The sequence below is a fragment of the Nematolebias whitei genome, chromosome 11 (assembly GCF_014905685.2).
Source record: "Nematolebias whitei isolate Nwh7 chromosome 11, NemWhi1, whole genome shotgun sequence".
NCBI classification, from domain to species: domain Eukaryota; kingdom Metazoa; phylum Chordata; class Actinopteri; order Cyprinodontiformes; family Rivulidae; genus Nematolebias; species Nematolebias whitei.
In genome coordinates, this window is record NC_056508.1 from 37,869,655 (window position 1) to 37,887,566 (window position 17,912).

A 17,912-nucleotide genomic window follows, 5' to 3' on the forward strand; every position below is an offset into this window, starting at 1 on the left:
TTCAAACATGACAGATACATTCAATTGCTGTCAGATTAATGTCCAGTAAAGACAAGCTGACAGGTTGCTTTATGCAGTGTATATAGAAACTAACCGACGTGGCAAAAAGAGACAGACACTAAGAGTACAGTTAAAAATAAACTTGACTTTGTGGCTCAACCCAATGACAGAATTCAAATTCAACATGCAATAAAATTTACAAAAACGACATAAAAATTCTATGTTCACTGTTCCAGAATTGTAATTAGCTTTGGAAAAATTACAACTGAGTGCAACTGTCGTTAAGCCAAAAGTAAATGTAAAATATATTAAATATGTCAATGCACACAACTCCTCAAACACAAAATGCATACATATTCACATCAATAAAAATCAGGTGAAAAGAGCAAAATTTGCAAAAAGACATTAAATTTTATCCAGAGCATCTAACTAATCAATAAGCATATCTGCTTTCACTGGCTTTGAGCAAACAAGTTCAGCTTTCAGGCTCCATTTTTAATTTAACAGCAGTGAACGGGGAGACATTTTTATGGATTGCAGAGTGACTGACTGATGCGTGTGCAGCTTGTGGAGCTCTGTACTCCTCCCTCTGGAGCTGACAAAGGTGTGTGAGGTTCATGTTTCTGTAAGAAACTGAGTAGACTCACTCTCTCAAGCCTTGGCTGTAGCTGTAGATCAATACAAATTTTCAATGGCCTCTAATATAAAAACGATCACTTATTTAACTAGTTTTTTAAATGAAATTATAAAACCACATAAAGAGAAATTAAACGAGGACTGGCCTTGGCTTTTGATTTTTATTTCATGTCAATTTTTGTACTTTTGTACAAACAACGTAGAGTAATTGCAGCAATTATTCTTCTTGATTTCGTCAAAATTTTCTGGCACACAAACAAAACTCTTCTCACAGGAATACACTTGTATTTTTAAATGAAAGTCTTATTGTTTCTTCACCATTAGACTAGCAGTTGTATCGTTTCAAACACACACACACACACACACAGGCACACACTCAGTCATCCACCATCGGTCCTATACGTCTCTACACTTTCACCATGGCAACTGACTGAATAAGGCAGCAGCATCCTTGGCTGTTTTCAGATGCTTACAAAGACACTGACCTTGTCACAACAGTTTGTGACAGAAAGACAAAGAAAGAGGCTTGAGCCTGTACAGTAAGAACAAAGACTGATGCATCGCATGTGTGGAAATATGCTGTTGCCTCCCAGAGAAAGGTTCAAAGAGTTTGTTGGACAAGTTTAGCTTACTGAGCTTTATGGACATTCAGAGTGTTTTGTTTTATATATGATTTGGTTGTAAGTTCAATAAGCCATCTGTTCACCAAATTATCCTTTAGTTTCATGTGTTTCCAAATACATTTATGGATTGAATAGAGACAAATTACTTTGTAAGAAAACAGACTGGATTTGACTGCTTGCAACAACCTCATGCCAGGACAGTAAACTGCTTTGAACAGCAAATAAATGACACTCTAAACATCATTTTTAATTATTTATTTACTATATCCATGCTAAATACCTTAAAGATGATCAGCTAGAATAAAGTCTAACAAACGAGAGTAGGCAAATTAAACGCCTGTCATTGCATTGCATCATTTAAACAAAATGAAGTTCCACTTTATTTTAATCAACTCAGATGCAGGATAGATGCATATAAATCATGTTTCTGTTCTGATGAACAAGAACTGGCTCTAATTCTTCCTCTCAAAATATTACTACTCTTAAAGGATCACATACTTTTTAGTCATTACAGTAGTACCTCGATACTTCGCGGTTCGACATTCGCAGATTCACTCTTTCGTGGGTTTTCAACGCAAGTTTGTACATGACACACGACTACCAACTTTAATATTACTCACGCGATTGGGACGGTACGGGATAAAGAGTTAACGGGAGCGGAAACCAACCAATAGGACATAAAACAAAACAATACTTCGGACAGGCGCTGCCATTTTGTAGTTCTCTTTCAATAAGCCTACACTGTAATGCAAGTCAAAAGAACTACACAGCCCAGAAGCCAACACTGCTTCCGGCCTCTGCTTTCTGCCGCGATTCAAAGAACAGCAATGGAAGTAGCAAACACTAGTGGCAAAACTGAGGTGGTAAAAATAGTTTTACAATGTAAAGTCAGAAGTAATGATCCATCTATTAAGAACATAGAACTGGCAGGAAAATCTCAAATAACCCTGAAGCTCAAGTCATCCTTCAAGGTGTAATAGTATCTTCACTGGTGAGTACCTTTGTAAATGTTTGCAGTACTGTACAGTACATATACTCATGTTGTTAAAATTATGAAGGTTTAAGAATTTAGAACATTATTAAAGATATTGCAAGAGTGTGGGAAGCATTTATAAAGCCTTAAAATATATATAAATACTAAAATAAATATAGCGTTCCTACTTCGTGATTTTCCACCTATCGCGATGGTATTTGGAACATAATCCTCGCGATAACCAAAGAACTACTGTATAACTTTTTTTTAAATAAATAAATGTTCAGCTATAATCTTTTTTAAACTACTTGGAGAGCTTGAGTAAAACTGTGATATTTTATGTGAAAAATTCTTCAAAGACCTCATATTGCCTCATATTAAATCTCGGACCGGTAACTGAAATCTTCAGTACTAAGTTTTGATGCGCCGTCAAACAGTCAAACTTTCTGTTGACTTAAAGTTGAGTAATAGCTGTGCTGGAAGGGGAGATCACTCACCAAACAATTTTTCAAGTTTCATTATAGAATAATTCACATATCCGTGATGGCGGTCTACCAGAACATTTCTAATACTGATATCAAACCGGGTCAATAAGTGGCTTTCCTAAGAATTGAGTCGTTTGTCATAGAGAACAAATTTACCCTGATTCAGCACCTGGAGGATCTTTGGGTTCTATTGCAGGTTCAAACACAGCAAATGCAACGTGAAGCTCATAAATCATTTTCTTCTAACCTTTTTCTCCCAGAGGAACAGACACTAATACACCACAACCTCACACTATACCCGAAACATAACTTTATACATTGAACTTCTCGGTCAAATTGTATTAGCAGAAATATTTCTTCTTTGTTGCTTTCAGTTGCAACAAAGTAGTAAAATTAATGACTCCTTCCTGCACTAAAAAGCACTTATGAGTGTTCTCGGTCTCTGCTTTGTCATTGGTTTAGTTTTTAAACAACTGAAGAAAATCAAGTAGATGAAAACACAGTTGTAATTTATCATTTTAAAATGTTTGTCCACAGCAAATTAGCCTGTAGCAACTGGATGAAACTGCCATGTTCATTAGGCACATGTCAGCTTGAATATGGCATGCTTACAGGCACACAGCAAGCTGTTCAGAAGGCATGCATCTTTATGCTTTGTCATGCACACCATGTATCTGTGCGAATCAGAGGAAGTTATGGTGTAGAAGTTGAGGCCTGTATGTAAAGGAATGGGTTTTCTATGCAGGCTGCATTACTTAAATCAAATGTGTTGCCAGTTGTGTGAGACTCATTAAGCTAGTCTCAGCACCAGGCTAAAACACACAAACACTCAAATGAAAGGGAATTATTCAGAGTCTACCTCTTCTCTTTTATCCTCAATCTGTTTGTATTAAAGTTTGATTTATCTTTAAGCAGCATTCATTACAAACAGTTTCAATTTTTAATGCGTATTGTGCTGATGAAACATAATGCTAATGGGAGCGGCACAGTAAATGATTTTACAGTAAAAAAAAAAAAGCACAACCGCACTGAGTCTGCAGATTGGTGTGTGTGTGTGCGTGTATTTGGAATCTTATCTAGGTGTGAAGAGATCTGTGTGTGTTCTTATTCTGTGTTTGGGCTTCATGGTAATGAGTCAGGATGTTAGCATTAGCTTGCGGGCTGGTGAAGGATGCTACAGGGATCTTCTCAGCTTCCTTCCCATGCTGTCGGTCGGGCCTGCGGTTTTATCACTCTTACACTATATATCATCCGTTCAACACATGCATTTCTTTTTTAAGTCTCTCCAGTTTTTCTTTGATCATATGCATCCATTTTCATGAAGTTTTCTCTCGTTGCTAACTTTATTTTTACTTTTACCATGACCAACAGGAGATCTTCTCTAATAAAAAATAAAAATATAAAATGAAAGAAAAAAGTAAACTGCAATACTTACGTCCTGTTATAAAACCAGACTGATGATCAATAATAAAATAAAATTATCTGCTTTAAACAAGAAATTTGCAGCTAAAATACAAACATAATTCAAGTCCAACCTGAATATCACTGGCTCCGCCCTGTCCATAACCCCTCTATCAGGGTGTTCCCCAAGGTTCAGTGCTTGGTCCTCTCCTTTTCATCCTTTACATCCTCCCCCTTGGTAATATCATCTGTCGTCATGGCCTCCATTTCCACTGCTATGCCAATGACATACAGATTTACATTTCTACTACATACATAAACCCAAATGTCCACTCCACCCTCACCCATTGCTTAACTGACATCAAAATCTGGATGAAGCACAATTTTCTCAAATTAAATACTGACAAAACTGACATACTCATCATTGGTCCAAACAATACCAAATCCACTCAAAACTTCTGCCTCAACTTTGACAACATCACTCTCACTCCATCCTCACTCATTCGTGATCTTGGTATTCTTCTTGACTCCACTCTTTCATTAGAATCACACGTCAAACAGATAACTCGGATGGTATTATACCATCTCAAAAACATAGCACGACTCAGCCCATCACTCACTTTCTCCACTGCTGAAATCCTAATCCATGCCTATGTCACATTCAGAATCGACTATTGTAATAGCATTTTGTACAATACACCATCCAAAACTCTCAACAAACTGCAATATAATCAAAACTCTACTGTCCGCCTTCTCGCCCACACCTGCTCCTGTAAACATATCACTCCTCTCCTGCAGAAACTCCATTGGCTCCCTGTCACTCAGCGCATCCATTTCAAAATCCTCCTCATCACATTCAAAGCCTTCCATAATCTGGCCCCTCCATACCTGACCAACCTACTCCATTACCACACTCCTTCTCATTCCCTCTTCTCCTCCGATGCCAAACTTCTGTCTCTCCCCTGTAGCACCAAGTTCTGAACCTGGGGAGACAGAACCTTCTTAATCGCTGCCCCCACCCTCTGGAACTCACTGCCCCAACGGCTTTGTGCCTGCTCCGATCTCTCCACTTTAAGAAAGAACTTAAATCCCACCTGTTTAAAATTGCTTTTAATGTTTATATTTTCCCTTTTTAAATGTTTTACTGTTTTATGTGTTATGCATTGTTGATTTAATTTTTTTAACTCATGTAAAGCATCTTTGATTTTTTAGAAAAACGCTATACAAATAAAATGTATGATTATTATTATTATTATTATTATTATTATTATTATTATTATTATTATTATTATTATTATTATTATTATTATTATACAAATAGTAAACTAAAATAACCAAAAAACACACTCCTTTAAAAATAAGTCTTCCAATTTTGAGTTGCAAGACTGCGACTAAAACTGAACTTTGTGTTTCGTGTTAAAATAGTCACCAGTCACACCAAAGCAAGTTGTATTTTTTTAAGGTTGAATATTTAGGTTTTACCAGGGGCTCCGACACCACAAAGCAACAGTGTGTCTTTAAAAGCATTAATTATCATTGTTTTCTGTGCAGTTCTGTTTGCAGAAAAGTGCAAAGACTAATACAGATTTGATGTGTTTAACTTTTAATAAGTTACACTTATCAACCAGGCACTCAGAGTTCTTCAGTTGTATTGATGAAGAAAAAAGTCTTACAATGAATAAATAACTCATTTTATTTTATTTATTTTTTTAAATCAGTGAACTTCATTAAATACATTTTGATGATATGGCAGAAATAAAGATCTGGGAGAGAAAGGGAAGAAAATGAAATTCATAAAAAGTTATAAAACGATCTGACCTTTAAAACTGATGTTAAAAATGGCACCAGAATTTCCTCTCTGTTCTGCTTTTTTTTAATCTTCAAGTATTTTGTCCTCACGACACCCAAACGTTTTACTTTTCCTTTAATTATGGATAAGAATAATTTGTCTTTCTCGTCCCTGCTCAGTTGCATGTTTAATTGATACCTGCAGAACTGAACTGCAGCAGTTTAATGAGCTGCTGCTCATGAATCTCCAAATTATGATCAGATGTCACTCCACATTCTGCCTCCTGTTTTCACACTCGTTTCTCTGTTGTGTGTGCAGCTGTCATCTTCATTTTTGCACTTTTTTGTGTGCTTCTTTGTACATTAATTCCCAAATGTGTCACCAGTGTTTTCAGGCTGTTTGGTTTGATCTTCTTGTGCTCCATATTTTCTTGCCACAAAACTGGCTATTTATTTTTATACTGCTTCTGTCACGTGTCTTTTTCAACTCATTAATCATTAATTTGTGCCTATGTTCTGCTTTGAAAAAATAAATATTGTTTTATTTCCCTCCATTGCTCTATAAACACAATAATTTCCCCTTTCTCTCTTCTATTTCACCCCAATCTTTTGTTTCTCTTAACTTTGTTTTCCCCCATACAACAAATCTTCCTCATTAGATTCACCTTACTATGAAAATTTGGAAATTAGCCTGAACTCAGTCTCTTTCTCTTGGTCTCCAGTGTATGAGGACTCATTGTGTTAATTCAAATATTAGTTTAACCCAATAACGGTGCTGGCTGGCAGACTAAGCAGATGTGGGCACTAATTATTTCCTTTCTTCTAGTAAATGAGTTGGCTTCCTTCTCACTGCCTTCAGACACGTCTTTTTCTTTACATCCACTTTCAAAAATGTGTAAGTTTTCACCATGTTGAAAACAAATTCATTTCCCTGGCCAAGAGGATGCCTCATCTTGCAAACATTAAGAAGATAACTAATCTTTTTTCTTACTTTTATGGATTCTTTCACAGGTTAATTAGCAGAATCCACACATTTTAGAGGTTTAGTTATATTACAAAAGATCCTGATGCATGCTCAATAATTCAGGTAGAAATTTTTAACAAAGTTAAGTCAGGTCCTCTGGACGGATGGAAAAAGTAAAAAATAAAAATAAATTGTGTCTATGCTATCTACTGTAGTGGACTAGGCCTATGTCAAAACTGACCAGATGGACAGAAACTGTCATTTCATTGATCTGCATCCAGAAATACAGTTTGACCCATCCGGAGACTTTCTTTCTTGAATTAATCAAGTAGAAAAGACAATTCTCTATGATCATTACTATTTTACAAATGTTTTGATAATCAAATTGTGTTAGTTCAAACAATGTTTACAGGTTGAAGAGAACTACTCATTTTTATTTACATAAACAGTAAGTAATGATTTTTATTCCTCATTCAAAGAAGAAATCAGGGTAATATGCATTTCTTGATTTTTCTGTCTTCAATGAGCAAGTTTGTAAGTGTGTTAAAGTTCAGGTTTCGGTCAACTAAAAAGTTTACTGAAAAGAAATGTCATGTTTAACTTTTACAGAAGATACAGGAGAGTTTGACTCCACGAAGTCTGAAGTTCTCCAATAATCTTTCTGTCTGTCACTAAAACAATCCTTGACTTTCCATAACACCTTACATCACAAACCACACCTCTGTTCTGGTCCATCGACCAATCAGAAAGCTCTCAAATGACCCGGAAGTCGAACCCATTTAAATGTGGCGACTTCCCAGTTCAGCCGAGCGGAGTTTTTCAGAGCTTGAAAGTTTTCCTGGAGAAGTGTTCCAGACTTTAACTCTCTGAAGAGAGTTAAAGAGTTCAGAGTTCTTGGATGCTAACGCAGGCGTCCAGGATGCTTCTATTGGAATCCAGAATCCAGAGACGATTTTGGGAATTATAACTTCTGTTTGGATAACCTCACACGACTCCTAAAAGTATTTTAGCTGTTCTCAACGGAGACGCTGAAAGAGTCAAAAGAAGGACTTCACGCCGACCTGATCTATCATCAACCAGGTAAAAGTTCTATTTCGACCAAGCGTACCGTGTCCAAGCTGAGATCTGAAGGAGCGTGCCCGTTCTGGCCAAACAGATAAATTCCCTCACACATCTCTCTGTAAGATAAATCTCCATTTTCCATCTTTAAACTCTCCTTTCTCCTAAAATCATCACAGATATTTTTAGAAATGTCTGGAGCAAAGTTTCTCAATCACCGCCGTGTGATTGATGTCTGTTTCTGCTGAAAAGTGAGGACAATCGCCGTATTGTTACCACTTCCTGTGAAACTAGCCATGTTATTGTTTTCATATTTTGCCAAATTAATGTAAATGTTTGATGTTAAACTTTGATTCTGCAAATAAATGACCGCATTCATTTTGATGGGTCAAAGATAAATAACGTCTCTCGTTACATTTCTGTTAAATTCAATGCACGACATTTACACAGTCAGAAAAATGAAGAACCCGTGAAATGTATGTATATATCCTGCATATGTCATACTACACTACACTATGTCAACTATACTACAGAAGTAATGTTGGAAATATTGACTGAAATATTTTCATTTTTTTAACTTTTTCTATCCATCCAGAGGACCTGACATAATTTTGTTAGATATATTACAAAAGGATAAATTATTAATTGTGTTTATAAAGATTTTGAAATCAAGACTTGAACAAACACAAATATCAACTATCTTGTGACATGATCTGGCTTTACATTTAAAAGCCACACTGAAATAAAAGTTTGTTCCTGTTTTTCCTCACTGCAGCCCATAAACCAACTACCATATTTTCTTGCATATAAGTTGCACCTTTTTGCATAAATTTGCAAGTCCTGTGACTTCTACAACGAAGCGACTAATATGTTTTTTTTTCCATATTCATAACCCATTTTTTTGACTGACATCTGACGCTTTCATTCATTCTGACATGCACTAGATTAAACATTACCATTTGCAGCCACTAGAGGCGCGAGAGGGCACTCTAGGCTTTTGGCAACTACTGCAACCCCCCTACACACACACACAAACACACAAACATTCATTCAACGGCTGTTTACACGGCGCATATTTTGAGTGCGTCCGCAGCTTTCTCTCTGCGGTTCTGCTGATCATTTACACGACACCAGTGGCCCCCCTCTTTGAATCCGGAGGTTTCTGAGTGGAGGTTTTTCGCTGACCCCCCGCTGATAATGTAAACATCTCCCGCTGAGGCTTTGTGTTAAACCACATGCGCGCACACACGCGCGGACAGACGCTATATTTCTATCAACATGGCGGCGGATACACTGCTTTCAGAACTACGACTGATGGAATATATTTTAATAGTTAATAGTGATAGTTAATCTTGGTCAGATTCTGGGTGCTGTGACCGACATCTGTGTTGGAAGAGACACAGTCTGATCCAGTTCTAATGTCGCTGTTTATAGAATGAGGCACGCAAACACATCGCGCTACACTATAACATACTAAATGTGCTAAGTAACAACAGTTTAATAATAATAAACAGTATTTATGTTAGTGTGAGAGATATAACGAAGCTCTGAGATAAATGAAGCTATCTGGACATTATGTAATTCAAATTTAAAATGATGCTAAACATATAGCGTGAACACTAAAGATGAAAATGAAGACATCAGGTTTAATTTTTATTTATTTATTCAACGCCACAAACTGTATGTCACACAAACACTGATAATTAAACTGAACACACTATTAAAACAAGTTAACTGTAAACTACGTTAATGAACAACTGGACTCTTGTTTTCATCCGGTATGGAAGTCCCACGTTGTTCATCTGGCTCGTTCAGGCTGTCACTCCTTTGATTAATGCAGCTTAACACATTGAATGGCTTGAATAAAAGAAATGAGGGGAATTTTAAACAAATAGTTCATCCAACATCTCTCTTTGATGTCCTCCTGCACTGCACCTTGCCGAGCCTCGTTCAGAACCGGTCCACCTGATGGGAGGACAGCTTCTTCTTCTTTCAGGAAAAAATAAAAACTCAGTTGGTTGTTTTGTAACCGAAGTAAACACAAACTAACATTGTTAAGAACGTTGATTTACCTGCTGTAAAACGGCTACTGATTATCACGGAGTAAAGTCCGACATCGTCGATTCGGTTCTAGTCCACTCAGCGACCGGTGTCGAGCTGTTAGACGAAGCGGTCCCGCTTGGCGTCAAATCTGTCAACTCTTATCCACAATCCAGCCAAAATCCAGCTTTTACTTGTTAAATTGTTGTTAGCTGAGCTTTTTAGCTCACAGGAAAGGAGCGTGCCAAGGCAGCACGCATGTGCATTAGGTGAAGGTACAAAATTCACAACGCCATCTAATGACTTTGCATGGTAACTACAGCGGATTCGGGAGGGTGGGGGGGGGGGGATCCTTCGGATGCATGTAAACACAAAATAGATGCGACTTATGTTTTTTCCCACTTTGAGACATTTTTGGACTGATACACCGGAACGACGTGTACGGCAGAAAAGACGGTATTCTTGTCTGTTGCTTGCATTTCTTATTGCGTCTGTGTTTTATAATATTTTTACAGTAATATGTAACCAAAAAAGTGTAAAACTTGTTGTTTTTCCACAGCTGGACCTTTAACAAACATCACACTTACATTTCTCACTCATAGAAAATTCTAAAAATCTGTATTTTTCACTCACCAGGTTCACATACGCAGGTGTGCCGCTCCCAGAGGTCCGTACAGTGACTGTGAGCCGGGCAAGGAGACGAGACGCAGTGGTTGGCGACATTACAACCAGTCTCCACTTTGACTGCTCTGGATGGACGGGGGAGGGCAGGGGCGTCTGGCCTTACACCTAATCGAACACCCTGTCGACAGAAATGGTTTATGTTGAAGAGAGTTATAAAACAGCAGAGAAAATGCATCCATTCAAGACTCGTTCTTTACTTCCATCACTTAAAAACAAGACATTAAAACATTCATCTACCCATCCATAAAAAAAATAAAACAGTCGGTCCATTAATCTTCACCTGTATGCATCCTTTAATTCCATTCTGAACCTCACCGGAGCCCAGCACTCCTCCGACATGCAGATGTTTCACCTTCAAACCATGAATCTCATTTCCTACTATCACTGTTCCCTGATGGGGAGAGACAGAGTCAGACAGGTGGTGGTGAGATGGAAACTGATCGGCCAGACATTATTTATTAATAGCTATATGCAAACTCAAATGGGAACATTGAATACCATTATTTGACCTCATAGACTGTAATTGGTTTGTTAAAGTAATATCAGACTCACAACTGTCCTTAGAAAACACAAAAATGTCTTAAGTTCAGCCAATTTTACAGATACTGATTTACAACTGGGTGTGGTAGTAGCTGAGAGTCATCATCAACACGTAGTGTGAATAGATATCTCACAATATTGCATGAGATTAGGCATAAGATTATGTTCAAGTTTTGACCAAAAGGGCTACAACTCATGTGCCAACATATTGGACATCCTATATTCTAAGACTCTGAATGGCAACAGATGGCCTGCATTCTGTCAAGAAGTTGTACGCCTTTAATTTGTAGTAGTATACATCAAATGTACTACATAAGTAAGGTTGAAAATATTGGCTGTTCCTTATTTTCTCATTTGAACTGACACGAGTTGAGTGCAAAAATATTATTTTGAGTCTTGTGTCAGTCAAAATGAAGAGGAGTGGAGGAGACTGAACCAAATCAAAAAGATACAATTAATCATAAAAATGGAAAACAATGCACTTTCACTAAAAAGAAAGTCAATATTTTTATTATAAATACAAAATCAATTACTTTTGTTTATCACTTAAGCAGCTGTGGAAAATACTTATGCTAAAGGACAGCTGCACACAGATTTTTTTAAATCCTGTTTAATATTCTGCTGTGATGTTCAATATATGTATTTTCCTACAAACACTTCCTGTGCCTATTATTCTGAGTTACGCTGAGCACTTTGCATAATGGCTTAGGTAAGGGCAACTAATGATAAAAGGCATTATGTAATGGGAAATAATTCAAGGAAAAAATGTTTATTTTACTTCAAGCAGGTCAAAAAATGATGATGCATTTGCGTTTTTCTCTGTGCAAGTCTAATTGCTGCATATGTGCAGCAACTACTTCATATGACCTCATATATACACCGGTACATACACCAAGCACACATCGTCCTGTTTAATCTGACAGTAATTTCCACTAGAGATTAAGAGAACTACTAGGATTAGTGTCCCACAATTTAATGCCTCTGATGCTATATAAAGAAAACTTGTGTATAAAACAGTTGTCTGTGTCGATTTGATAGTTGGTAATGTATCTTAAAAATGAGCAAAATATGTAAAAATTCTTAGCATCATTTAAAAAATAATAATTTTACTGAGCAAGAAGTTTTTCCACCTCATTTGTCTTTGAATATCATCTTTGCAGAAAGTTCACGTCTGTATTTAATGATTTCCGTTTAAATTTTAAATAATGCACTTTGTCAACAGCTTATAATTGGGTGTCTCAGCAGCTGTGGCGACATCTGAATGGTGACTATTACCTGATAGAGTCCAAAGTCTAGCCGCAGTGTGGCAACGTAGCGCATTTCACGGCCACTCCGAACGTCTCGCAGCTCCAGCTGGAGGTCGTGCCACCGACCATCTGCCACTTGAACCTGATCCAAACGTAAGCGCACTGGTCGGGTTGAGCCGTGGGTTATTGAGAACACCAGTTGACCATTTATCACCTGTGGGAGATGTAAGAACAGATGTTCGCCGAAACATCAGAAAAGCAAAACACATGAGTCAGAGAGAGGAAAAAAAAACTAAAATGATTTATCACTATGTTTATATACTGAGTGCTTATAGAGTGTCTTTTTAATATAACCATAAATAATGAAAAACTGCATTATAACTAAATGAAGTAAACTACAGCAACACTACTCAACACATCAGGCTACATTACTTTTTGTATTTAAAAAAATGAATTGAACTGAATTACAACCCCGGCAGTCATCACAGTTGATCTACTGTATTTTTGGGACTATAAGGCGCACTTAAAATCCTTTAATTTTCGAAAAGAAAAAAAAAAAATCGACAGTGAGCCTTTTAATCCGTTTCGCCTTATGTTTTAATTCTGGTTGTGCTTACTGACCTCAAACTGATTTTATGTGGTTATTTTTGGATGAGTTAAATAAAGTTTGACTTACCTGACTGTTTTCTTTCACTTAATGCGTCTTATGTATGAAAACAGACCCGTTCATTGATATTGCACCTTATAATCCGGTGCGCCTTATAGTCCGAAAAATACGGTAAGCAAAAAAGAGGTTTAAAATAAAAGAATATGCTAGTTTGCATTTTTTCCATTCAAGAGTGCATGGATCTGAACTGCAGCCATTTGTTTGCATACTTTGATGTGCACAGTTCTTGAATTTATTTCATTTTGCTGCTGCTTCTGAATGATCAGGAGTATGAGGTAAAAGTACATAATATGGTCAGATGTTAAAAATCACAAAAGTTAAGATAATAAAACATGCACATCAAGGGTTAAGAGTTTTGCACCATTATCATGTGAGATGAGGCAGCTTGACACCAGCCCAGTTAAAAGTTTCGCTGAACATCTTCCAGCACTGAAATTGTATTTTGACACTGCGTTTTATAAATGTGTACAAATGTTACACGTTTTGGTGAGTTTGGCACTAATGTCAGAAACAGAAATGACGGATGGCAGCATCTGTGCGTTTGTGCCCGCTCCAACCTGAAACAACAGACTGGTGTACTGGCCAGCCTGGGCCTGCAGCAGCGTCCCCTCACGCGCTCTGGTTCTGAACACCAGGCCCAGGTACCAGGGTGTGGAGATGGTCACGTGATTCTTCAGGTCCCACCAGAGGGCGCTGTTACCGAGGAAGCGGTGTGGGTGTGGCATGGCTGAAGAGAGCGAGAGGGAAATAACTGTTAAAAATGCATTTTTCCAGAACAGCCTTTAGTTGTTTACCAAAGTATTAGATAATTTGAGATGTTTAGTTTTAAAATTGTTAGGATTTGCAGGATAAAATTATATTATTTTATACTTTATATTTTTGCTATTTTTTGGGTGTAAGTGGGACCCTGAGTACATAATTTTGTTCCACCTCATGTACCACATGTGATGGAAATGACAATAAAATTGACTTGAACTTGACTTATGGATTTGAGGTTTAGGTGCAGTTCCTTAGTGATTTCCAAATGTTCCTTTTTCTCCACTGTAAAGTATGAAATAAATGTGATCTATTACAGTGGTTAATACATTTATAAACTTTTGACCCACAAAGTAAAAGTGAGGAAGAGACTTGCGATTGCAGCTGTTTTAGGATGAACTAAACAAACAATGCTTATAAGCCAGTGTTATTTTATTCATTTATGATGAGTATTTTGTATCTCTTTGTAACAGCCAAGACTACATTTGCTACTTTTGTTATTGACAATTATTTTTAAAGGTAATTTGATTTTTGTAGATCATCTCAAGACCTCACACTTCATGTTTCATGACCTACAATATGATCTTAACACCAAATTCAGGAACCACTTCAAAAAAAGTGAATAAAAAAATACTAAATTTGAACAAAATTTGAAACAAAACAGGAAGACAAAAAAGTGCAGGAACCCGCAAGTGTTTATCTTTGAGGTAAACAAAAGTCACTTTATGCCACAAGGGCCTTTTGCCACATGATTTCCCTTTAGAGTTGGACGTCTGAGCTCACAATCGAGAAGTGTCAGTAAATAAAAACCAATTAAACCCTGCCTGAATCCACCCGGGCAGCAGACTGTCCACTCACATAAGAAATCAAGTCAGAGTTTATCTGTGCTCAATTAAAAACATGGAATTAAACCAAATATGCTGTGTTTATCTCCCACATGCAGAGTTTAGTCTCCCTATTAAATGCCATTGAACTTTCCCCATACATTCCCTTTGTTTCTGTAATTACATCCATATAGGGTCAAACTTGTCTAGACTTTAATTTGTTCATGATTATGGGTCCCACATGTACAATCAGCTCCCTGCATAAAAGCATTAACAGACATGTAAAAAAAACAGGGCAGCTAGAAATATGTTTAAGAAACAAGAAAAGCACAAATATAGAGATGTCACATGGTGTTTGAGTGGAGGAACAAGAAAGGAAACAAAAATAGCAGTCTTGATAGTGCAAATTAATTACTAAGACTTTATCTGATCTGTTGATGTTTTAGTAATTTCTTAGTTATTATTAATGCATGGTCTCACCGAAAACTAAACTGAACTAGGACTACTAATGGTTTTTAATGCACCCTGTTGTCCAGATGAGCATATAAAGAGATTAAAGTTCTCACAGTGGCTGCAGTCCTTCCCTCCGTATCCTATTGGACAGTCACAGGAGAACGTCTCCCAGCTCACGCTGCAGGTCCCTCCATTCTGACATGGGTTGGATTTACAGAAGGGGAGTTTAGCACTGCAACCTGTAGGTATAACACAGATCTATAAAGTTTCTGAACAAATTGGAGGTGCATCTCCACAAATTTATACAATTAATGTAACTTATGGTAGTTGCACAAATATAATGATCCTGGGTCACCAGCAGGATCTCCATTTGTGATCATTTCATTTACTCCAATGAAATGGACCTAAATGTTCATGCAAAATGTTGGCTATTAACATTAACAAAAGCATTGTTGCAAGATTTTTTTTTTCATTCATACATCAGTGTGTTGATCATAATATTGTATAAAAAAATAAGATTTTGGGGGTAAATGGAGGTTTAATAAAAAAAAAACAGACTTGGGAGAAAGTTCAATACAGTAGGGGGAAACACTATGGTTCAAAATGACAAACAGATACTCTTCAAAATTAAAGTCTGTTCTTATTGAAAAAAATTAAAATGTTTTGTTTGTTTCTTCAAACTGTGTTTGAGTCAACCTTGCAAAGTAAAGGGGAATCATTCCTTTACAAATTAAAAAATAAACAGTAAATTGAGATTTTATAGTTTTACTATGAATATGAGACCCTTTTCTCAAGTAATGTGTACCCTAAATAGCCCAAATACCATGCCTTAGTATTTGCATAAGAATAAACAAAGACATGCAATTTTATTTTTAGCAAGCGAGGAAAGTCTTGTGACTTTAAGGAAGGTTAAGTTTACATCACCTTTTTAAAAATATTTAAGCAACAGCATGGAAAAGTATCCACTGCTGAGTGAAAGTCACATGAAATTATTGATTTGAACTGTATTGGGATTCTAACTCTTCGATTTTTTTGTTAAATGCACATGTTTTTAATTATAGCTTAAAGAAAATCAGACTTAAAAATCAAATGAGGACCAAAATGCTTTTTCTGATACAAAATATTTTGAACATGTAATTATTCAAAACAATAAAAATGGATTTGTAATGCTGACCAGGAATTGTTCCGTTGTTAGCAATAAATCCAGCAAGATCCATGGCCCGGTTGTCCACATGCAGGTCCTTCATACAGCCGATAAACTCCCGGGTGCCGAAGGGGAAGTTGTCTGGCACATTGGGAACTCCACCAAGAAATAATGGACCGGTCAGATCCAAAGACCTAAAAAAAGAGTATAGGAATGAGAAAGGAAAGAGAGTAAGGACTGAAATACAGGATTATTTCCCAAGGATGAGGAGAAGGATGAAAAGAGGAGCGTAGGAAAATATGAAACCTACATGTACGAGAGAGGCGAAGGGATTTTTTTTAAATAGAGATTAAATGTGTCATCAAAGACTTTAAAGGAGCAAGGTTCAGGGAACACTAGTTAAATCTTTAATAAAACAGACAGCCAAGATCTTTCCAGAAGAAACGTGAAACTAACAAAGAAAGATGTTAAAAAGTTGAAAAATAAAATGTGTCAGACTGACACGAACAAACCAGAGATTAAAAACGAGTTACAACAAATGTCTGGAGGGATGAAGAAAAGGTAGAAGACAGAAAGAAAAGAGGCATGAGGCACTGTAGATGATAGCGCACATCCAGAAATAGTGTGAGAGAGATTAAAATTACTTAAAATAATATGAGATGGAGAGGCAGAGGGACAAAGAAGAGATCAGGAGTGAATAAAGACAAATGTTGAGAGGAGAGTAAAGGTGGACGATGAGAACGATGGAAAACGGGAGAAAAACAGGGAAAATGTAAGAGAGCATTCTGGGGGCAGCATATCACAGTTATGGGAAAAACCTGACAAAAAGGAGCCATCATGTTGTCTGTCTAACAGCATTATGTTTATTTAACTCCGCAGTGTATTTCTCTTCAGATCTGTGACAATACGTGCTGCGAGCCAAGAAACACACAACTGCAGAGAATGTTTCAAGAACGCCAAGAAGATAAAAAAAATACCAGACGGAGTCAAACAAACAAGAGCTTAGAAGTAACAGCTAAAGCAAATATCAAGAGGGAGATTCATTAGAAAAGGATGTCAAGACTGCAAGAGGAGGCTTGTAATGGATACATGGAAAAAAGGAGTGTTGAAGTGTTCATCTTTGGCCTTCCTCTTTGATCTGGTTCCTCTTTTCTCTGCTTCACTTAGAGCTGACAGGACACGCCCAGCGTGATTAGAGCTTATAGAGGCAGGCCAGACACCCTCACAATGACAGACTGCTCGTGAAAGTGTGTTTATGCATAAACTATGTGTGTTCATTTCACTTGGTGGTGTCGCTCGAGCCATTTGGCCACAGACAAAACACTCATCAATCAGAAGAACGGTCTACATCGTTTTGACAAGGTCAAGCAGAACGGACAACGCAGTGCTTTTAATATTAACGATATGAATAAATCAGAGAATGCATGTTGCATGCAGGAAGTAAGGAACAGGAAGGAACTTCATCGTGAAGAATAAACTGATGAGACAGTGGCAATTTTAGCCTCTTTTTGGGGGGGTGCTCAAGCACTCTTAAATTTTAACTCAGCACCCCAGAAAATTAAGAAAAAAATTAATTAATTAATTAAAAATAATAAATAAATAAATAAATAAATAAATAAATGTGTTTA

The 17,912-nt window shown here is 36.9% G+C and overlaps 1 protein-coding gene across 1 annotated transcript in view; it reads right to left on the reverse strand.

Moving 5' to 3' along the window:
• Positions 1-17,912, reverse strand: part of LOC119417312 (cadherin EGF LAG seven-pass G-type receptor 3) — an 84,574-nt gene that overhangs the window by 26,058 nt on the left and 40,604 nt on the right. Inside the window, exons 6-11 of the mRNA XM_037684519.1 lie at positions 16,315-16,478; positions 15,254-15,379; positions 13,665-13,834; positions 12,469-12,654; positions 10,934-11,044; positions 10,603-10,771 (exon numbers count right to left, since the gene is read on the reverse strand). Of these exons, the coding sequence (XP_037540447.1) occupies positions 10,603-10,771; positions 10,934-11,044; positions 12,469-12,654; positions 13,665-13,834; positions 15,254-15,379; positions 16,315-16,478 (926 nt within the window). The remainder of the gene's footprint in view (positions 1-10,602; positions 10,772-10,933; positions 11,045-12,468; positions 12,655-13,664; positions 13,835-15,253; positions 15,380-16,314; positions 16,479-17,912) is intronic.